This window comes from Leopardus geoffroyi, chromosome C2, assembly GCF_018350155.1.
Source record: "Leopardus geoffroyi isolate Oge1 chromosome C2, O.geoffroyi_Oge1_pat1.0, whole genome shotgun sequence".
NCBI classification, from domain to species: Eukaryota; Metazoa; Chordata; class Mammalia; order Carnivora; family Felidae; genus Leopardus; species Leopardus geoffroyi.
Window position 1 is genome coordinate 135,581,903 of NC_059333.1, and position 24,371 is coordinate 135,606,273.

At 37.6% G+C, this 24,371-nt stretch overlaps 1 protein-coding gene and 1 long non-coding RNA gene across 12 annotated transcripts in view; one reads left to right on the top strand and one right to left on the bottom strand.

Annotated features, from left to right (window-relative positions):
• Positions 1-24,371, bottom strand: part of SATB1 (SATB homeobox 1) — a 101,497-nt gene that overhangs the window by 22,645 nt on the left and 54,481 nt on the right. For all 11 annotated transcript variants that reach the window (XM_045503751.1, XM_045503743.1, XM_045503746.1 and 8 more), the window contains 2 exons: positions 18,539-18,751; positions 9,931-10,086 (listed from right to left, as the gene is read on the bottom strand). In XM_045503751.1, coding sequence (XP_045359707.1) covers positions 9,931-10,086; positions 18,539-18,751 — 369 coding nt within the window. The remainder of the gene's footprint in view (positions 1-9,930; positions 10,087-18,538; positions 18,752-24,371) is intronic.
• On the top strand, positions 1,155-18,482 carry LOC123611616. The gene is made up of 3 exons (XR_006718760.1): positions 1,155-1,165; positions 9,537-9,542; positions 18,220-18,482. It is a non-coding gene; the product is annotated as an uncharacterized LOC123611616 (long non-coding RNA).

Sequence of the window (24,371 nt, forward strand, 5' to 3'; positions counted from 1 at the left end):
ATTTAAGCACATCTTCAACACGCACACATACATACCCCAACTCTTAAGAAAAAAAAGGGACTGAAATTTTAGTTACACCACATGTGGTTTTCATTTGTGAAAAATGAACAAGCTGTTTGTGGTTAAACTGTCTAATCGCCTGTTATCAATCTAGCGCTGCATTCAAGATTTACAGGATACATCAGCTTCTGTGCCACATTAGCTGTAAGGGGGGGGGGGTGGGAGGAAAAAGGAGGAGGAGAGAGTTTATCCTGAGGAATAATATTTCCAATGCAGCCACACTCGCACTACATCTGGTTGTGCTGGTAGCGGCAGTTAAATTGAAATATTTCACAGCGTGTGTCAGAAACATGCAGAATGGTAATTATGACAGATCTGATTAAGCCGGAGTGCCACAAGCTCCCTGGCCAGCGCCGGTTGTGCAGGTGTGACCTTGTGCGTGCCTGCGTGTGTAAATAAAATTAATTACAAGCGAGAGGGTGAAGGCTTCAGTGACATCACAAAGCGGAGAAACTCCCAAGGGGGAGACCTAATGGAATATTTTCCCTCAGTCTAATAATACAGTTCATATTGACTTGAGGTAATTAGTGGGATCATTAAAGCAGTTTTCCCGGCGTATTTGGCTGCCTGATCAGATTAGTGAAAATGTTCTTCAGAACAAGCCCTGTGTGGTCTGCCAGAGAGGAGGAAATAAAAAGCAACAAAGCATATTTTGGAATGATAAGCAGTGCTGGACTTTTAGTCTAGCAAAAAATCTCTACTTCTCTCTGGAGCCTCCAGATCTAAGTGTCCTGTCCATTTTAATTCTTCTATTCGACTTGGGTATTCCTATACACATTCGGAACTATTTCTTTTCCTTCCCCTTTCTCTCCGTCAAATCAGACTGCTTTGTCACAAAGAGCCATCCCAACTCCCAACAAATCTCTTTTAAACAAGGCAATTTTAAAATTGGGAAAAGTATCTTAAATGACTGCTTTCCTGTTAACTGACAATATGGGGCAATCAGGAGAGTCGAAAATCCCGGGAAGCAATGCCACTTCAAATTCACCTGCTAAACAAAAGATGCCTCTCTTATGTCACACGGAACAGAGATTTACATGTTCATTCACATTTGGATCTCAAAATGGGTGTCGCGTAGGCCAAAGTTGGGGCAAACGCTCTTCCAGTTGAGCAGAATACAGAGCCCTCGTCAAGAAAAGGGCCATTTGTTTGAAAATACTCTATTGAGCATGCTCTACCTTGCCACTGGAATGTGCCAAGCGCTGTCACAGATGGCAGGCTCTGACAGTTCCCATCCGTAGCGCCGATACTCGACAGTTCAGCACAAGATCAGTGACATTCTGTCTCATTAGAACCACGCTAATTATCACAGCTAGTTTCAGGGGAAACCATGTGTTGCAATGGTCAATTTGAAGGAGTCTGTGCATCAACAAACTGGTAATAAGGATCAGACACCTTATTATATGACAGCATGCTGCCTATGATCTGATTTACGGAATCAGAGGCACTGAGGCGGCCGAGGAGGCTGGCAGTTTATGAAACAGTGTGTTTAAACCCAATTCCTGAAGCATACTGGTTGAAAAGGGAACTGTTAAAAAAAATACACAAAGGCAACTGGAGTTGTTGAAGCAAGCGATCAAAGGAGAATAGATTCTCTATTAACATACAACGGACGTAGATTAAGACTTAGAAAAAAGACCACTTCATCAATTTAACAACATGGCAACTCCCAAAGAGGATGGAACTTCTATTTTTACAAGGTATTTCGTGACAAACTACAACAGAATGGCTGTATTTCTACTAATCTCTAAAATATATACATTTATTTTTACATGAGTTGTCTACGACATTGTTGTGTTTTGTCATGCAAAAGAATTGCATGTGTAAAAGCTTAACAACTATACGTCTAAAAATGAATAATCTTAAAGGTTACTTTTTAAGGTACTGAAGGTATTATTCTGGCAGAACAGAAAAAAAAATCCACATTAGATTCGTATTACCAACCTATGTTCTTCAATCCTTCTCTTAGCACCTTTCATTGATGTGAAATTTTAATGGTGCAGTTTCTTCCAGAGCTATTTTTCTATTGTCATTTTGCATAAATGCATTTTCATAGTTCATTCATTTCACAGGGCCTTTATTTTCATTTCTCATATGAGGAAAAAAAGAAGATAAAGCTAAAATAAAACCTACCTTTACTACCCAAAACATAAAAGACAACTGTTGAGACTTCTGAGGAAACGCTTTTTCTTTCAACTTGGTAGTCTGTGAAAGGATTGTATCAGTGTTACAGTTATGTGCTAAGTGTCAGAGAATTACGTGCAGCCTGAGGATTAAATGCTTTTAAGAGTTAAACCCCACTGGTTTGCTCTCTTCTCTGCTCCCGTTTTGTGGCTACCTGAGCTTGTCCTGAAGAACTCACTCTTGAAGGGTCAAAACCGAACGTATAATACAAGAGCTTCCAGAAAAAGGATCTCCGCCAGATACTCAGTCCACACTTTTCAACTTACGCTAACATTTAAGGACAAAAGGTGGCCTCAATTAAAACAGATTCTATAAATACATAATTGGTATACTTGTGCTTTAGAACATGTATGCTGAACTACTTTAAAGTGACCCACTCTTGTGGTAACCTTCCTTGGACTTCCTCATACGGTGATCCTCTTTAAAGAGCTGGTCCCGTATCTACAAATGGATTCCTTTCCAATATTGTCTACAATTTTCTTGCGACATTTTCGAAAGATGGAGAAAATAGGCTTAATGACTTATGACTATATTTATAACGGTTAACTTATTAAATGGGTCAATGAGGAAAATGTATTTACATGATTTTAATTAATTTTAAATTTAAGGGAAAAGAGTCAACATTTTATTTATTTATTTATTTATCTTAATTTATTCAGAGTGCATATGGGGGGGGGGGGGGAGAAGAGAGATAGAGAGAGACATCGAGAATATCTTAAACAGGCCCCACACCCAGCACAGAGTCCAACGTGGGGCTCAATCGCACAACCCTAAGATCATGACCTAAGCCACAATCAAGAGTTGGACCCTTAACTGACTGATGCTCAACTTCACCCAGGCATCCCCAAAATGAACATTTTAAATGAATTGAAAGCGGCAGGAGGACAACTGAAAATCTGTCCAAGTTGTTTAAAATAGATACCATCAAGTGTCTAGAAGGAAAAATACCCCTTTACATGATTTTGTAGCCAAAAATATATTGAGCAAGTGTTCTACTTAATTCTGGGTTTCCTTGATCGAATCCTAGATTTATAAAACCTAGATTTATAAAACATATGCTTGTCTTTATACTGTAGGGAGGCTGATATTCAGATCCACAAATTTAACTAGCTCTTAAAACACTGTGGAAAAGGGGTGCCTGGGTGGCTCAGTCAGTTGAGCGTCCGACTTTAGCTCAGGTCATGATCTCGTGGCTCCGTGAGTTCGAGCCCCACTACGGGCTCTGTGCTGACAGCTCGGAGCCTGGAGCCTGCTTCAGATTCTGTGTCTCCCTCTCACTCGCTCCTCACCCACTCACATTCTGTCTCTGTCTCTCTCAAAAATAAATAAACATTAAAAAAAATTAAAACAAAGGAAACCAAAAGCATCGTGAAACATACAATCATGTACCCTTTAAACTGTTGGAGCATGTCACTATTTGTGTATTTAAAACCGTTGATTTCTTGCAGGACCCAGCGGTCATATGCTTTGACCACTGGGTCCTGCAAGAAAAAACTGTGTGCACTGAAGAGCCTGATGGGAGATGGACACCAGAACCAGAAAGAGAAAGCCTTTCTTTCTTTCTAAAGCTTACCATTGCACCATCTGGCAAAAGAGGACTATTTATAGGATTCAGTTCCATTATCATATAGCAGGCAATGAAATGTAGATATGGAACTGAGAGTCAATAAGCTGATAACTGGTACACTTGGAAAATACATATATGTGGAATGACTGAATCACATGTTACTACTGTATGTTTAACTGTATAAGAAACTGCTAGCTTTTCCAGAGCGGTTGTACCATTTACATTCCCATGGTCAGCAATGTATGAGTTTCTCAGATGTTCCACACCATCGCTAACACTTGGTCTTTTCACTTTTAGTTACTGTAGTGAATTTGATATGGTATATATTTTTGGCTTTAATTAACATTTTTCTGATGGCGAATGATGTGATAGCCTTTTTATTTTCCTTTTGGCCACTCGAATATCTTTTGTTGGTAAGTGTCGAAATATTTTGCTCATTAAAACAAATTAGATTGTCTTTTTATAACTAAGTTAAAAAAAATAAAAACGAAACCGTTGATTTCAATAGTCCTGTTTAGCAACCAACTAGAAATATAACAGGCCTACATTTTAGAAAACTAAATCCAATATGGATTCCCGGTATTTAGACATGAGAGGTTTTTAGGTGGTTATCAACACAGAACACCTTAAATGGGAGACAGATGGAACACCACATCCTTGTCATTCAAGAATGCAGTACGGGGGCCTCCCGCATGGGTGTTAATGGGCACATGGGCAGGCTGCTGAAGTGGCGACACTCGGGGTGGTCTTGCTTCTCTCCTTGCTCTCCCCTCAAAGTACTTCTCTGACCCTTTCTCTACCAGGGATGCTGATTCAGGGAAATTTGAGCTGTATCTCCCAGGATCACCTCTACCCAGTAAAAAATAATAAAAAAAATTTAAAAAATAAAATAAAATAGAAAGCACTAGATGGAGAGTGTGGAAAGAGGCAGTTCTCTCCTCAGACCTTGGCTGAAGAAAACTTGATTTGCCTGAGAGGAGGGGCTATGAGGACAATATGTAAAGATCATCCCACAGACTCCCAGAAAAGGATGTGGCACCAGAAATAACCGAAACCGTGACTCTCAGATCTGCAGGGGCCTCCTTTGTGTCTTAAATAAGAGGCTACACAGGTGAAATCGTGTTGCAGCAAAGTCTGTTGCATGAACATTCCAAAAGAATGAATCAGCACTGAGCTTCAAAGTATAGTTTCCGTGAAGTATAATTTAATTCTGACAAAATAAAAGATGCCTTCACTAACATGCTGGAATACAGTATGCAATCATGGTTCCGTGGTTTTTTTTTCCCCCTGGATTTTGTCACTATGCATTCCTATCCCCGGCAATGAAAATTACATTTTTTTGCCCCATTTCTAGCCCCACTGATCCGTGGTATGTCTTCGTACTTGTATCTAAGACATTCTAATCACCATCTAAGAATTTCAAACCCAAAGGCCACAAAGATGCACGAAAGCTTCCTTCTTTCTTCCACTCCCCCCTCCCTTCGCTCCCCTCACTAAAGGCTTTGAACCTCGGTGACAAAAGTGTCGGAAAAGTGAATGGAAGAAAGCAAAAGGCTTTAAATTATTTGGTCTCTTCCACTGGTCATGCCGTCTTCTGCAGAAGCAAAGAACCACTTTTTTTCTTTTTTTCTTCTTTGAGCACTAAAACCATACCTATCAACTAGCTGTTATCAGTAGCAGGCAAAGAGTCTTGTAACTGTACGGGACTGGTGGGTAGGGAGTGCCAAAAATTATACTCGGTCATATTCAGTCAGATAGAATTTTCATCATCCCGTCGCTCTACCTAAAAGAAATACCCTGTTCAATAAAGCACCGGAGAGAAATCATTTTCTAAACACAAGTGGTGATGCAGCACCGGCCCATAAAAGCCCTGTACTCCTGTATTACTGTATCTGGAAGCCCCACCTCTGCAGACACGAAAATCAATGTAACAATTCGATGTACAAGGCAAGGCCTATGGTGCCGCTAATGTCCCCTTGCTGGACATACACCTTAAGTCTCAGAGCTCTCAGGGGGTTTGCTGTGGAATAAAATTAGATTCCAACATCTGCCACCATTAAGGAAAAAATTCCATTTCCATCTCCCATATGAAAACACTATAACCAATGAACAGTAACTGAACCTTGCTACCGTAATGGTTATTACCCAAATCAACTATTTTTTTTTAAACAGTAAAATTAGCGAATTCTGCTCTCATAATTATTTGAATGTTATCAGACTAAATGTTTGATAAAATTCCAATATGATTCACTTGGAAAAACTGCTGCTTATTTGAATACCCAGAATATAAAGTGTATTCATTTGGAGCTATTCACATTATGTTTAAAGCATATCATCTTTTTAAAGTTTGCATTAGCCTGCTTTCCTACCCAAGCACAGAAAGTAGCCTACCTTCAGTTTTTACTTGCATATTTTATTCAGACATTTCTATTAGAGTTAAAAACAATCCCATTTCTATTACTCATCGAAAAGAAGAGATCATGTAATACATGTGAAATGGTGGAATCCACAGAGTTGGTTTCTTTTACTGAAAATACTTTGTGCATTAGTCAGTACATAGCCCAACTGTGATATGTGTGGTTTCGTAACATTCTGGGACCGTGGAAACTTTCAAATAATTACACTGCCTCCCAGCTACCTAAAGCTTTACCTTTTAGTTTAAAATGGAAAGTATTTCAGATACATACACAGATAATAAGAAGTCACTCTGTGTAGAGGTCTGAGCCCCTTGGGTAGCACATTATAAGACATTATCCATTTGTGCAGAGTGCTGTATAATTTAAAAGCTCTTCTGCATCTATTGTAGCATGTGACCTTCTCCCATGTTAAAAGAATCTTGGGCTCAAAAAGGTTAAATAATTTTTCAATATTATACCACCAGTGATACAGACAGGACCATAGCCTACTTTGGGGATCCCCCACCATGGATCTCCCCCTAGCACAATGGGACATGAAAAAGGACCCTATTCTGGTAAGAACCCATATTCCATGGAAACGTCAATGAAGAAAGGAAAGTTCTCACCATTCCCTCGATCAAATTAGTCCAACACCCCTAATTCCTCTTTCCTGGAGCAGGGTATCACTTCAGGACTGAGGCTACCTAGAACCCCAAGGAAATTCTAAAATAGGAGGCCAGATGCAGAGAATCAAGAAATTAGGATTGGCTCTACTATTTATGAGTCCGGTGACTCTCGCGTATAAAATGAGGAAAACAAGCCCAGCTCAAAAGGTTACTCTGAGAATTAAATGTAGGTCATTCGTAACGCACAGTGGAGTCTAAGTACAAAGACGGTGCTGGAAGGTAAGCTAGCCCAGAGAACCAGAAGCAGATGGAGTGAGACGGGCTGAGATAAAAGACTTCTGTTCTTCCCTTTTTATACACACGTCATTTTCAGGGACCTCTGCCACACTCTGACAAGCCTTGACACAGACATCCAAGAAGTAAATCGCTCTTTTAGAGGTTAAAATTTTGACCACGAGAAGGTCGATCTAGTTTGAAGATTTCAGCGGGGGGGGCAGGGTTATTTGCTGGTTTTTTTCCATTTCCTTCACAAAAATCATGGCAGAACAGAACTTAAATAGTGACTACTTCCCTTGTTAAGTCACACTTTTCCAAGTGGTATATATACACAGTTTTTGGACTGCTTATTTTTAAGGAATCGCAAATCTTTCTACATAGTTTCATAATGAGGGCAGTGCTAACACCTAAACTGACCAACAAAGAGAAAACTACAAAAATCCTCTGTTGGGAAGTTACAGGAGAGTAGAAGTTAGGAAGAATAAGTATCCGAGAGAATGAAAGTTAACACTATGCTGGACCCCACAGCCAACAACCGGCTCCCTGGATTCTTTCTTCTTCAGTAATGAGGGGATCAGGTTAAGGGGTTCTGGGAAACACACCGTCCTGGCAGAGGCCCAGAAGCTGCCAATGGACACTTGCTGAAAGAGACTCACGGGGAGCTTCGTAGGACAGGGGCAGAGAGCTGGGATGTTTAAAAAACTCGCCAGAACAGCACTCACATGACATTACCAACCAACTGCCACCACTGTCTAAAGAGTTCCCACATCAGTAACTCAGCCCAGTTGGGCAGATGTGGAGACATCATTTAAGAGAAAGAAAGGATGAAGGTAGCAAAGGGACTGCCAACCCTAAAGGAGCTCTGCGTTTCGGAAAGGAAATGGGGAGGGAGGAAACACCACTGAATTCAAGGACAGATGACAAGCAAGGAAAGGACAGTTATCAAAAAGTTTTAGTATTTTGTATGTTTTAAGGCTGACCCCATATATTACAATAATACACACCTAGTTTCTCTGTTTATCTATTTTGGGGAGTGGAGAAAGGGGCTCTATAGGGATCCAGTCTGTTGTTCTTGCTAATTTAATTGGACAGGTCAGAAAAGATGTAGGATCAGAAAGAAAGGCAAGATAATATACGTCTGAATACGAGATCCTCATCATAATTAGACTAAATAGCCCAAACAAGAACGTGCAGGGTGGGTGGGTGAGGGGTAAAGGGAGAACAGGACATTTCTCCTTAATGCATAGTCTTGGCATGTAAATGAAGACATCTGAAGAAGCTCACAGGTTTGAAGCGGCTCTAACATTCTATCATAATTAGAAACATTTCAAGAGCCCTGTAATTTCCAATCAAAATTACAGTAATTTCCGATATACAAGCCATGATTCATGACAGAATTTTACATTCCATGAGAGATTACGGTGGCCTGATGTATGACACGCTGAGTACAGCACTAACATAAACAATTCAGTTTAATGTTTAAACAGCACTTGATGTTTAGAATCTCACAATAAAAGAAACATATTATTGTAGAAATTATCACTTTGACAGTGATTGAAGGGTAGGCAGGCATGTGGCCTATAAAGCTATAATTTTTACAGTCCACAGCTTGAGTTTAATCATTTTTATATAACATTTCCAAGATATCCCTTAAGTATTTCAACCAGTCTATAACTTAAATAAGAACAACCTTTTCTAAAGCAAAACTCCTATCAAGTACCACGATTAATGCTGATAGAGAAAAATTTTAGGAAGAGCTAAAAAAAAAAAAAAAAGTATGGTATAGTCAATCCAGTGTATGTAAGTACTCTCAGAATTGTATATTTTTATCAGAAGTTGACAGCAGCAAAGAAGGCCGTTTTACAAAAGAGAGTTCACTAATGATAGGGAAAACGTGTCTGTCTAAAATTGCAAGTTGTTAAAATCTCACCTGAGCCCTTGACTGCCTCTAAATCCCCACCTTGATCTTGTTACCAAATATTTTGTAAAGGAGAAGACAGTTCAGTATTCTTTTGGTCCTTTAAAAAGTATTTGTGGCTTTGAACAAAGGTTTAGAAGTAATTATAAGTTTGTTCCTATGGATGACCCTGCTTTCGATGGGCACAAATTATCAATATATGAAAATTATACTGATAAAGGACTGCATTTTCTGTCCTTTGTTACGTATTCATCTTGTTTAGTGGGGACTTGTAACTTTTCCAATTCATTTCTATTCATTTATAATTTACCAGACTTGGACAGTTTTTCTAGTTGCAACTCAGTCTGTACGTCTTACATATCATGTATCTATGGAAAAATGAGGGTCATTAATGTGCAAAGTTTTGTTTGGTGGGCGAGCTGGTTTGTTTTAGTGAGTGCACCTAATAGATGCAGATGGCTGAGTTGGAACAGAAGAAACTATTATGTTTGCAGTATTTTAGGATGGAGATCAAGGTCATCTAAGTAATAACGAAACAATAGTAATTCAAGTTACTTGCACCAGTACAATAGACCACATTGAGAAATTGCCTCTACATTACAATATCCTTCTGAAAACAACTATGAACTGACCCCAGAGAGTTACCGAGAAATCCTTGGTCTGGAGAGTAGGTGTTGGGAGGAAACAGAACCACTTATCTACTGCCTGAATCTGAACAACATATTTTTTTCATCACAGAGCTCTGTCAATAATCCTGGAGACTCTGACCTCTCACGGATGCAATAGGGTCAGTACTGCAATAGGGTCAATTCAGTAGGGTCAATACTGAAAACAGACACCCCTGAAAGAAATTTTCACAGGCATCGCAGATCAACATTCTCAGTGCCTAACAGAGGCTCTTACCTGGCTTTTGGTTGCGGCAACCTTTGCAAACAGTGCTTGGGACACTTTAGCGCGCTTCATTTCCTGCTGAATCTCATCATAAATGGAAGCATTAATGTTCATGGTATTGTTCTCTGGTTTCCCATTCCTCTCAGTGGCAATCGTAGCTGTTTTCACCTACAAAACATTTTGAACATGACTGTCATTTTTCATTGGCCAAATTGTTTTGAAGCTTTTCAGGCTCGGCATCCAAACTGGACACTGTTGTTCCTTTTATGATCAAGGTGATCAACAGTGCAGTCATTCAACATTAGTTATTACCCCGAGATCAGATTGCTTAAGTTAAGAAAGTCACATTGTCACAGGTGATTGCATCGGTAATAAGACAGCAATTGCCAGCTGACAAACAGGAATTAGAGCATCATAAAGTAAGTTTTCTGGAAAACAGAATAGTTTCAAAGACTTGAAAACCCTAAACTAATTGTTTCCCAATTACTGTCCATTGCAATTCTAACAAAGGAAATTCACAATTAAAATCATAATGCCCAGTGCTGTACCCTTCACTGGGTGCCCGGTGCCTAATAGACAATTGCATCACTAATAGCTATCACATACTATGGCCTTTTTAATTTTAGACTCTTTTTTTTCAATGCCTGTTCCTCTTATGTTTCATTTTTAAAATCTTCCATAACAAAGCCATTTGCAAAGCTGCATATTTAAATCTTCTATCCATCCATGAAACAGGTAGAGTGCCTTGTTTAATTATCATAAAGGCTGGTTGCATTTTACACGTGCATGTCCGAGCTGTTCTGTATAATTATTTCATCTTCTCCTGGCACCCCAGTATGTAACTATTTCCTTTTGACTTGTGGAACCAGACAATAAGAAAATGTTTCACAATATTTAACAGAACATTACTACAAGTTACACATATTACAGAATTGGTGACTTTATAAATATATTCAAAATGAATAATCTTGAGTGAAAAATTAGCATCAATGCCTTTGGTAATAACAATAAGCAGGTATCAGCAGGAAAATGACACCAAATTTGGGGGTAAAAATAAAATCTCAACCTCAAAATTTATTGATAACTATTATTAATTTTTAAAACTCCTAATTTAATTTTTATTATGCAGTCATGTGAATCAGCCTGGAAATTTTTACATATAAACGATGTCGTTGCTTTTTTACCAGGAAATTGGGGAAAATGTAAATGAAGTCACCACAGATGCAGGACCCTGCTTCTCCCAGCAAAATGACTCACTAAGGGCCACATTTCTTAGGATCCCTTCCAGAGCCCAGGTTTCCGTTATCATCTTGGACAATTCCTCACATATACAATGAGCAACAGAAAATGAAGTCCATTCCAGAATGAATGATTTTTTTTTTTTTGGTCACGAAATGATACATCCTTTTAGTCACGCTGCAAATCTTTCAGAATCGCCGTTAATATTTGGTTATCAAAAGATATGCAGAGGTTATCCTAAAGCAATTCAATCCTCTGCACTTGAGAGGAAATAGAAGTCTTTAAAACATGCCTCCTAACTTCTAGCCAGTTAGCAAAATAACACCCTTAACTTGCTCAACTTGAGGAGGCAGCGAGATTCTTCCACTTGGACACTACCCTTCTAGGCACTGAAAGGATGATGCTGTGAAACGGGTGGGCCACAGGCCCAAGTGAGGACACAGAGAGTAAGGCAGGGTAACTCACCAACTGGTTAGACCTCATTTGCCACTACTAACCTATAAGCTGGAGATGGGAATGGCAAGCGGAAGCGCGATTTCCAGAATGCCCCTTCCAGCTCTATGGCTCCAGAATGCAAGGGCACTCTCGGAGGTATATTAACGACTGGAGGCCACTAAGAACATACACGGGGCTTTGAAGCAATAATCTGCTAAATACCACTTTAGGAGCCAGAAGAGTTAAAGCATTACCATAAATTGCCTACAAAGTTGCTTTGGTGAGATTCACAACTTTGCTCTGGGGTGGTCTTGCTTTGAGGCAGAAGGATAGATTTGATCACCCCATGGGGTCTCTTTTAATACCTATTTTTCTCACTGCTTAAATGAAAGAGAAAAGAAAAGCCATTTCAATCGCTTTGAAAATTGAATGTTATGGAAATGGGGGCATGAAGTCCAGTACATTGGAAGAAAGTTCTTGGTAGCAATCTGCTTAGCAATAGTTAAGGAAGCAGGCTTTGGAAACTTGTTTCAGTTTGTTTTTAAAATAATTGTCATTCTTTTGTAAAAACTATGTTTAAGAATTTATCTTTGAGGTGGGCTATAATCATTTGTTTCAACCCTGTGATCTGGTTTCTAAAAATTTCTTCTGTTTAATTTTTTTAATAAAGCAATTTCAACTGGAACCAAAAAGCAAGAATTTCAAATCATTTAAAAAAAAAAAATCAAGTAACTGCTTCCTAGTAGGCAACACAATCAAAAGTGGAAAAGGCGTACAGACGAAACCTTTAAAACTGAAAAAAAAAAAAAAAAAATTAGAGCAACAATTTTTTTTAAAATATAAAGAAACTCTATCACTCATTTAAAAAAATATTTAGAAAAGCTTTTCTTTATCATCTTGTTGGCTCAGATATGTATCTTATCATAGATAAGCTATTAGAATTCTGGAATCACATTTTTTCCTAAGCACAAGCTATTGCTTAAGGGGAACTGACTTGGACAGCTTTTCAAAAATATGAAAGCTGAATTTTTCCCCAGGTAAAAATGGAAATGAAAATCTTTTCTACCTCACTCTACTAAGTACTATTTTAGCTTAGTACAAAAAAAAATCTTCGTTAATCCTGGTTTAGCTTTTAATATTATATCACACATTAAAATTCATAAAGTAGTTCATTCCAGGCAAAACAAACTACTCTTCAGCTCTTCTCCGCAAATAGCACAGGAGGTAAAATAAATGCAGTTGCTTTCCGAATAGCTTTTATCAAGGTAGGGTGTGCTACTCCCTCATTACCGCGGCGCCGGGGAAGCAGTTGAGAATCGGAGCTTCTACGATTATACCCTCCCAAGTGAGCTCAGGGTGCAAGCATGGGGGTCTGCTTTATATTTCACTAAAATCTGTGCAGGAGAACGCAAGTTTTCCAGGAAAACTCTATTTTGTTTCTCCACGGACCGCTGAATGCATCGAATCCTGCTGGCAAACGAACTCTAGGTACTATATACATGCCACCTACCTCATACATACTACTCAAAACGAACTCTACTGTGGTCCTGATCAGTGTATGTACGATTCGTTGATGGAGGAGGGACTGCCTGCAAGCACCTAGTGCACACGTGTGTGCGTGCACACACACGCGCACACACACACAATTAAAGTTGGTCATAGTTTTAACAGTAATTATGGTAATAACAAAGGCTGGCAGTTATTAGTTGTTTCTAATGTGCTAGGCATCACGTTCAGGTACATTAGCTCTAACCTGCACAACAGGCCCGAGTACGTACTATTATTGCCCCAGTTGAAAATTGAGAAAACTCTCCTAAAACAAAGAAGTGATTTATTCATAAGGCAACATGAGCTCTAAACTCAAGTCTGTCTAATGCTAATGCTTATTTTAGAAACCACTGCACTATACTGAGGTCATGATGTTATACAAGAGTTCTTTATTTGGAAAAACTGTTACTTTTTAAAGATATGCTGGACCTGCTTTTTGGTGGCCTTTTGCTGAGTCAGGCTCATTAATGTCTAATTTTTAGCTAACGGCTTTATCTGCTTTAGTTATTACCCGGAGTAATCCAACCTGAATTTATTTGTCAAGGTATATAAACTACAGATGTTTTCTTGGAATTGTTATATAAGGAAAGTGCTGTTTTGAAGTACTTTTACCAGTGACAGAAAATGGTCCCCATTCTTGAATTTTTATATATTAACACCGTCTTGAATATCATGGTCCTATCTTTTCATACTACTTTTCTTTCTGTTCTTTTTAGGAACAATATTAATTATTTTCCTAATCCGGACGTTATAAAGTCCTCTAATTATTTTAAAAGATGACTGTTAATGGGAAGCATCTTATAAGCACATAAGATCTTAAAATCATGCTGGCCACGTGATTCATAACAAAACTTTTATCCAATGTTAACTGAGTGCCCATGGCTGAAGCCATGTTTCATTACATAATAGAAGACTTTGCTGTAAAGAGACGGAAGGGTGCAGCCACTATGTAAATTATACATTGCTAATAGGAACTTATGACATTTTCTAATGCCCTGTTATAAAATATCCCATCTTTCTTCAGGAGAGACTAAAGAATTACATAAAGAGATGTAAAAATATAAGAAAAATAATCGTGCAATTCATGTATAAGTTATAACTTGGTAATTAGAGGCTTTCAAACAGTCCTTATGGAAACAGAAATTGCTAACTCTAAAAGCCACACATATTGAAACACACAAATAAAATCAAATAAGCACACACCTAAACAGAAATCATCAACTTAAAACTGATCTGTTCCATGGAACAAACAAGTCCCAGAAAATAATCACTAATTATTATTAATCAAAGTCCTCTTATAAACTCATTTGTTAAATTTGCTAACCATAATCAGAAAAGAAACTTTAAGACCAGGGAGCTTTGGAGGGTTTGGGTTCCCCCAGACATTTTCATACGAACAAAGTTTGGAAAGGGCTACTCTCTCCACCATTTCAGAAATGCCTAACTGTCTGAAGTCTTCAAAAGCAGAGCATTTGTCAAACATTTAACATATTGTATCAGGAGAATGTTCTCACGTGTGTTCCTCTTCCTAATCTAAAAATAAAACTTCCCATCCTCTATGACAAACAGAGAAAGTCCCCACGTTTCATTTTCCCCTTCCTAAAATGTTTGCGTTTTGAAGAGGTGGCCTGAGGTGTGGAGAAAGAGCAAGAGACTTAATAGGGGTCGTGAAAATTGACAAAGTCTTAACTTTGTGTTTTTTCTTCCTCTTTCTCCTACCAAAAGGTTGAAATGAGGATTCAACGAACTAACGTGCATGAGGGTGCTAGAGAACTATGAAACCATTATCGAGTACAAGGTATTCTTATTTCTCTAATTGGAAAACGTAAGTTATGAAAATAGGCTTTCAGCAAGTAGGTTGGGCCCAGAACCAACTGCCGCTGACAGAGGACAGAGCCCATGGCTGAGCCCAACTGAGGCACAGAAGGACAGAGCCCAACTGAGGCACAAGGGACAGGTCTGCACCAGGGGCATCTCACCTAGGCAGCAGCCAGCCAAGAGCTCTGGTGATATCTGAGGTTGGCCTAGATTTTCCCAGGGAAGTACTCCTTGGAATAAAACTTGGGGCCTGACTAAAACCAGGGAAGAGCCTTCTTAAAGATAATTTAGAATCCGAGTTACTCAATAGTTTAGGTCCTTAGTCTGGTATGACCTTGGGAAGATATCTCAATCATCCTCTGTATGGGGGCACCATGGTGGCTTAGTCAGTTAAGCGTCCGACTTTGGCTTAGGTCATGATCTCACGGTTCATGGGTTTGAGCCCCATGTCTGGCTCTGGGCTGATAGCTCAGAGCCTTGGAGCTTGCTTCAGATTCTGTATCTCCCTCTCTCTCTTCCCCTCCCCTACTTGCGTGCTCTCTCTCTCTCTCTTAAAAATATAACATCAATCATCTTCTGTATGACCTCAACTCTACAGGGAAGGAGCTGGAAGAGAATCCAGCTCTCCCAGGCCTAAAGGTAGTCTGGCCTCCTGTGAGCCATAAGAGACCTCTGCCTTTGAAAAGCAGTACTTTAGAAAGAAATCAGGGTTCGGCTCCAAACCAAGCCAAAGACTTGTCTCAAAATATGTTTTGAATCTCTTCCTGTACTGTGGTTTTGTCCTTTTTCCCCTTCCATTTTAATCACTTGTAATAAACATATTAAAACCTTAAGTATGGTGTATTGGTTCCATTTCAACTGTTGCAAAACTATACTAACTCTGCTGCTGGAGAACACATTTTTCCAAATCTTAAGTACTCATTTCACATTGATAATACTTTTAATACATTTAAGATTTCTTAAAATTTAATTCAGAAAGTCATTGTTAAAGGGTAAAAGGTGGACAAAGTGGTTATGAGCTCTATTAAAATAATATTAAGTCATGCAAAGGGATTCTTAGGCAAGTTAAGATACTTGAAGATGTATATTATAGCAGTGAACTAAAATTACACACATCTGATAATCATTTCGGAATTTGGTTAGAGGGCTAGTAATTCTGCATTAACAGAAACTGTTTTCCTTTGAAAGAGTTTCACTAAGAATCTGTGGTATCTACATACTTTACATACATGTTCATCGTTGGCTGGGTATCCCCGCTATGGGCTTGGTCTCAACCCCTTTTGAGAACAAACAAATAAAGCTAAGGGTGGCTCAACTAGTTAATCAATAATGCAGGCCAAAATAAATTATATTTTCTTCCCAACTTACCAGCAGACATAGTCTTTAGACGTATATATAAGAAAGCTACCCAAGAGTATCTTAATGGTATATGAAAAGAAATACCACTTAAGAATTAATGTAAATGTGGCTAAAGGAAAGACTTGATGAATAAGGATAGCAGAATCACATTAGAAAAAACAAAAGCATTAAAATCACAGAAATACTAGAAAACAAAACTGTCTTAAGGAACTACTAAGTCAAATATTTAGATTAAAAAAAAAAAAGAAAAAAGAAACAGCTTAATGCTGAAGTTCATACTGATCTTAAGTAAGCAATTCTTTTGTTAGTATTGCAGATTAAGTGATAAGTAAAATAACTCTTTGCCCAGAGGCCTTCTGTGACGATTATAGAAGCAAAGTTAACTAACGATGGTGCATTAACTCTAAACACCACAAACTAAGTGTTAAACCAAGTCCAAAGTACATTATTTTTTTGTTTAATCACTCTCTAAAAACCATATATATATACACACACATATACATATATATGTATACACATATATACATAAAAAATTCTCCATTTTTTTTTCTTAAAAAATATTTTAAGGAAGGCTTTACAGATCAAATTCAGTAACTGTATGTGTAGGCAGGTAGATATGTATACATGCAGATAAATATCATTATTCTCTGCTAGAGACCCATGACTTTCTTATTCACAGTTACAGCAATGACTTGCTTACACTCTGTGCCTATAGACATCAAGACCAAATGATTTTTATTACATAAAATGGAGAAAACGAACTCTGGATGTTTCCACGAAAGATTCATTTCAGAACATTACAACGTACAGCTTAAGGACCTCAACAAGTGGCTGAATATTATGTCTATTCTTTACTGATGAAGTTATTATCTGTGGCAATTTCATTTTTAGTGTTGAATGAGCTTTTTCTATATTTCCATACTTGGAAAGGTGGGAATTTTTTTTTTTTTTTTTTTTACTATTGATGGAAAGAAATTAACATCAAAATACAATTTCATGATGACCTTATATGAATATTTTATGTTCCATATTCAGTTTTTAAAATTTTTTTTAATGTTTATTTATTCTTGAGAGAGAGACAGACAGAGACAGAGTGTGAGGGGGGAGGGTCAGAGAGAGAGGGAGACACAGAATCCGAAGCAGGCTCCAGGCTCTGAGCTGTCAGCACAGGGCCCGACGCGGGGCTCGAACTCACAAACTGTGAGATTGTGACCTGAGCTGAAGTCGGACGCTTAACCGACTGAGCCACCCAGGTGCCTCCCATATTCAGTTTTGATCCAGCTTTAGCTGACCTTATTTTTAAGAGTTGTACATGCTATAAATTAAATGTGTAAAAAATATACTTGCCTATTGATTTGAAGTCTAATCCATTACCAAACTTTTATCTACGAGTTTGTACTGCAAATCAACTTAACTTTAATTCTCATAATAATTACAAGGTTATCTTTAAAACTCTATTTAAAAACTATAAATATAGATACATGTACACAAAGTCAGGCCCCTATACAGGTCCCTACTTCCAACTGCATGGTGACTTTTGTCTTTTCTAAAAGTGCAAAAATTTAGAAAAACAGAAAATGTGCCCATTTCTGGGAATATGGATGGCGTTCCTTATCAGCACCATTTAAAGCTGCCTTCAAGGATTGTATTAAACTTAATTATGAAAGATTACGAACGAGATGATGTGTAATTGGTACCAGCTGCAGTTCGTATTGGAAAGCATAAATACAAATGGAATTATTTATTTATTTTTATTTATTCACTATTCAAACGGCAGTTCTAAAACTCAGAGGGATAAAATGGACTATTACTTTTTTTCGTATTGAGCTTAAAATATTTCTTTACTTAATAATAGTAGTAGAGACAAACATCCCATTTAAAGACTACTTTTCACCCCCAAAGAACCACCAAAAGGAAGCAACAGAAAGCAATTTTCTTTCCTCTAATTAGTAGCTTATTGTTTTTTTATCAGAATCACTGATTTGGGACCAAATTCTCCTCAAGCAACTCTATGAATTATTATTTTTAGAAAAATTGGTATCTATTCATCTATCTTTCCAATTTCTTGTTGAGATTCTTCCTCAGACATTAAAAAGAAGAGGAAAAAGAGGAGGAGGAGGAGGAGGAGGAAGAAGGAGGGAGGAGGAGGAGGAGGAGGAGGAGGAGGAGGAGGAGGAGGAAGAAGAAGAAAAAGAAGGGCAAAGAGCACAGGAGACTTCACCTGGGGAGGGCGGCTGGGCGGTGTGCTTATCAGGGGGGCTGGACCCATAGCCGAGGCAGCATTCAAGCTCCTTTCCCTTTCATCCTGGTAAATTCGATCTCTTTCAGCTTCTGGTAACTGCAAGAAATTCTGCATAGCCCGAAGGTTTACCAGCAAAGACTGGGATGCAGTCTTGGGGTCCTCTTCCTTTCGGAGGATTTCTGAAAGCAAGCCCTGCAGGGAATGAAAGGCACAGGGTGAGCTTGCTCCTGAGCTCTGCCCAGCCAGTGGTGATCCTTCCCTCTCCTTCTCCACTCTGTTTAGAAAATGAACAGTCAGAAGCATCAATTCTACATAGAAATGTATTAGTTACATTTGAAGTGGTAAAGAGGAGAGAGCCTCAATTGTATTCTTAATTTTATTAAGCATCTGCTTTACGTGTAACACAAACTGAAGCTGCCTAATTGGTCTCCTTCCTTTGAGTAGCTTAACTTGCCATGAAATCTTTCACAGAGAGACGATCGAGCGAAGTTAAGAATAAATGAAATGCTCATAATACAACAGCAATGAACTGTATAGTTCTCAAGCTGCCTAGACAAAGGCAGTGGAAGGCTGACAGCCCAATACATAAAGATACAAAGCTACTACTAGAGAAGTAGGACTTTCAAAGAGAGTATCAGAAGATGAATTGTTAGAAAAAGAGTATTACTAAAGCATCATCTAAGATTTATGCTACGTTTTCACAGGCAGTACTTTAAGTTATCCCTTAATTTTCAATTAAGAGTCAATGACAAGTGATTCTTTGTATTTACCATTCAAGGAAAGTATACAGACTCTCTCGAAAAATTCTAAATACTGTCATGCTCTGGGTAACAGATTGAAATTCTGACCTTCAGAAAACATTGATTAAATCTGAAACACGTAACCCCATATTTACATTGCAAAAATCCATCATAACATGCCCAGGAAAAGAACACTATCAAATTCTGTAGTTACTGAATTTCTTAAGGAATAGAAGTCTTTATTAGTAATAGAAGAAATTTACAAACCATTGTAAACTCCTTTAAGGTGTCCCTCTCCCTAAATACTAGAGCATGAATTGTCAACCAATTTTTTTTTTTTTTAACTTTTAGGAGAAGCTTTTCAACAATGAACGAGTTTCCTCATTTTTGTTTAAAGAATTATATGAAATAGAATGATTACAAAAATTTTCTGTCCATTTGATAAGGACTGAGCAGCCTTTAACTTGTTCTATCTTGTGCATGAAATAATGCCTGGAATACCAGGACACGTTTGCCTTCAACGTTTAGCCAGAGTATCAGTTTATCACAGTACAGTTTGAAATAAAATGTTGCCAAGATCTCCATATAATCTGTGAATTTCACTTTCCAGCAGCCCTGCAGAAATGGTGAAAGAGTACATTCGGGAAAGGGGAGGCAAAGTTTCCTATCAAAACGAGTGAGCCCAAAGATGATAACATTTGGGTGTTTTCATGGCTTCCTACAAATGCAAACCTAATTTTGTTCCTAATTCTTTGGGGATAAGGTACCACATAGTCCAAATAGAACACTTGGATGCAGAAAGTATAAAACCATGGTCCACTTTAAAAATGATTTGAACAGGCTGCGATTAAAAAGAGCCTCCAATAGGCTCGGGGGCTTACTGCTAAATTTTAGTCTCTCACTTGGTCTGGAAAGGGGAACCAAACTTTGTTTTACCGTAAGAAATGTGACTGAAGAATGAAGGGTGCATGTCCCTTCATTCATAATACTGACAAGTAATGCTGCAACTGTGTTTATACAGGAATAAAACATCCAGTCAATTTAACTAAAATTTAGTCAAACAGGCAGTCAATCATCCAGCTATTTAATTTGCAAAAGGCCAACTAATTAGATTGACTGTTTTGGATGTGTCACACTGAAACCAAAAAATACAGGTCTCAAAAAATGCTTGAAAATAGGTGTAAAAAATAGTCCTGGGTCTCTACTTTTCCCCACCAATTGTTACGTATTAAAACAATGTGCCTGGCAAAGCAATATATGTGAACCACACAGAAATCAAGAGATAGAAAGGTACATAATAGACAAATACAGTGCTCTCACTTCCTTGAGCATAATAACCTAATATTCCTATTTGTCATCCCAGCACAATGCCTATCACATGAGTGTTTAATAAACATTTACTAAGTGGATTAATTACGTGTATTCAGACCACAAAAGGAAAAAATTGTAAATGAGTGATAGAAACTCAAGAACAAGATATGCTACTCATGGGCAAATTTTAGTGGCAATTACTAATTTAATCAAAGTAAGCCTTCAATGAAAAGTTACATGGCGCTACGTAAGATGTTCATCTACACTAACTGTTCAATAATTAAAAAAAAACCAGATTAGGTCAAAAGGATCCTACAGATATTTAGGATGTCACTGTATTTCGGAACCTTGAAATTAGACATTTATAAATCTCAAGTAACAAAATATTGTATCATCTCTATTAAAAATGTTTTCTGAGATAGCAGACAACTATAGTGAGAAAAGCAAACACATGAAAAAATACATCAATATTCTCTATCAAGTCATGTTAACATGAAACTAAGTCAATCCTGTGTGCTTAAAGTAGAAGACAACACATCACTTGGGAGAGAATTTAAAATTTCCTCTTCCCATATTTTGATATTGGCATGACTTCCCAGTTGAGCATATAAAGTATTTTAGGGGCAGAGCATTTATTTCCACTTAATTATTCCACTGCAGCAAGTACAGTTTTTCTGCTTGCACTATGCTAAGGTCTAAAGCAATATTTTGAATCCTGGAACACTCAAAGAGCTCTAAAGCAGTGAGTGTAGACACTGTCAGGTGTTGTAGAAACCTTTGGATTTTTTTTTTTTTTTTTTTTTTTTTTTTTGGCCCAGGCTTTCAATGAGGGGAGTGCCCCCTGGTGGAAATGCTTGAAAATATTGTTGGAAAATATTTTGATTAGAATGTGTTAATTACCAAAAAAAAAAAAAAAAAAAAAAAAAAAATCATGTCACTTGAGAATAATTCTGTATGCAAAATGACTTTAGAATCTGAATATGAGAATGCATGTTCTGGTCCCGTTCAAGTTGTTATGTGAGTGGTTGCATTTACAGACTCAAGATGTACATGGCCCCTGTTTCCCATATCCCGTAGTCAAAAACATAGTCCAGACTTAGATCAAGGTCATTTGTAGTAATCCCCCATGGGGCAGAGTACGAGGGATCTATTACCAAAATTTTTCTTCATGCTAAAAAAATAATATGTCAAGCTCTTCATGTACATTACCTGCTATCTTAGAGACTATACTAAAACACCAGGACTAAAACATGTACTGTGGATCATAGGTGCTCAATGAACTTACTGAACAAAGTCAAACAAAATCATCAGTCATTCTTGCCTCCGAAAAGAACTTGAGAATTTGTATGTTATGTAGTAAGTTACCAACAACTAATGAATATTAATTTTATTATATTAAATGAGAAGCTGCTTTTCATTGGGACTTTACGTCATCAAATAATGCACTATGTGCTCTGTACATAAAAACAGAAAATTATTCTGCATTGTCATTGCACAGGCGTTAAGGGAGAATTCCAATTTTTTTCACTTAGTGAACTTAGTGATGAATTCCTAAACCCTTTTTACATTCCAAAAAGAGTTTACTAGTTATTACAAGTAAAATTCATTAGTAATTGTAAAAGAAAGAAAAAACCTTCAATAAATATTATCAGTACTTCCAAAAGCTAATTATGAATTCTTTAAAACAGCAGATAAGCGAAAGAGACCGCCAATCTGAACAAAAGGCCTGTCTGGCCTCCCGTTTGTCTCCTCTTTGAACATAATCACTGATTCAAATAGATTTTATCAGCTTCATGGAACTTCAAAGCCCTCAGAAGGAAAACAGGATTTTATGAAACCTCCCTCCCTAAAAAGAAAATAAGTAGAATATTCTTCAAGACTACCTACCTCTGTTGTTTTGTGAATTTTTAATCACATGTCCAGGTGAAAGACTATTTTCAACTCCACCTACTACCTTGGACGCCTGCCAAGTAAGTTATAAGCAGACGCATTTATCTCTGTCGCTTGGGAGGCTAAACGAGAGCTGTCACGTTGGGGTAATAGCACCTTTTTACCTTTTATTCAATAGTGATATGGATAGTGGACTTTCCTTAAATTACACTGTGAAGAATTATAGGAACACAGTAGCAATTTCTGTTATACTTAAGCAGGCAAATTTCTCTCCACCACATAATTTACAGAACTCAAATTCAATAAAACATTACATGATGGTCCATTACTGTTATCAGTTTTGAATAATCCATCTTCATTCTTTATTTTACTGGAAAATAAAGTGTGCCAAAGGGGTGTGGGGAGAAAAAAGGAAAAAAAAAAAAAAGCCACAGAATGGGATCAGAGTTAGATTCTGGGTTTTATTTTATTTTTTTAAATTTTTTAAAGGCACTAACGAATAAATATATTTGCTTCTATCACAATCCCTAAATAGCAATAATATAGGGAAGTGAACTGAAAAGTATAAATCTAGAAGCTTCGACAATTATTTTTAGCCATAGGTTTCCACTAAAAAGACATCAAGTAGGTATAACTGAATGAATGACATATGCTAAAAGCTGGTACCTTTGGTAGCAATTAAAGCACATATGCCCATCAATTTAGAAGGGGAAAAAGTCCTTAGAACAAGTAATTATATAAATTTCACCATAAATTTTCAGAAAAGGTAAACTTTTTTTTTTAATAGTCACGTGTGAAAGTCTTAAGAGAGGGGTTTTAGGAGACCCAATTAGGATGACGAGAAAATTCTCCAGTGAAGAGTTAAAACAGGAAATCCAGGATTTTAAAGTTGCACAGAACTGTCAATGACTAAAATACTCTCAACTCAAAACAGCATTATCTATTATATTAATGTTTTAAAATACTCTTTATAGGGTACCAATTTCTTTTTCGATCATATCGTATAACTTTGCCTTTGCATGTACATATTTTACGTTAATTTTTTAAAACTCGGAGTTGGAATTGCACATTGTAGTAAGTGCACGCAAATGTGTGATGTGCGATTTAACTCTGCAGAGCTCCTTGCCTATACATATGCATTAGCATGTGTATTTTCGTACGCCACACTCACACCATACACTCTCACTCTGCACCTGCTTTTATTGAAATGCATACACTTCGAAATAAACACACTACATGCATTCATATGAATGTATAATCATTAAAATAAATGCAGCTGTGTGTGTGTGCGTGCGCGCGTGTGTGGTTTTTAAGTGTGACCACCAAAAACACACGCATGCTTGCATGTTCAAAAGCTCGTTCCCAAAAAGTGAACACTTAAATATACATAGAAAATTACTCTTATTGAAGTAAAACAGCTTCAAATATGGCCAATATCCACTTCGACTCAGGCGTACCAATTACCAATATACAGGTTTAAAACCAAGTCTCTCTATCACCCGGGGCTCCAAATAATTTTTTATGGTAGTAACTTTTTCTAAATTAGCTATTATTACTAAAGAGAGCTTGGTACTGAGGCTGTCACTGTTTTCATTCCCCTACCAGCCTCAGAAAAATTAAGTCACTGTTTTTGGTGTTTTAACCACAGAGATAACTATCTTTTTAAAGAGATTACTATGGTATAAAGAGAGAATTCTGCCTTCTTTCCAGCAACAAATCCTAGAGATATCCATGGAATTAGTCAATGTGGGAACCAAAGGCAGGACAAATGGTCAACCCTTCAGAGTAACGGCGTGACATCATAACCCAAGAGAAGAAAAACCGTACAGATGGATAGTCACTTCACACATCCCTCAGCTAAACTCTCTTGT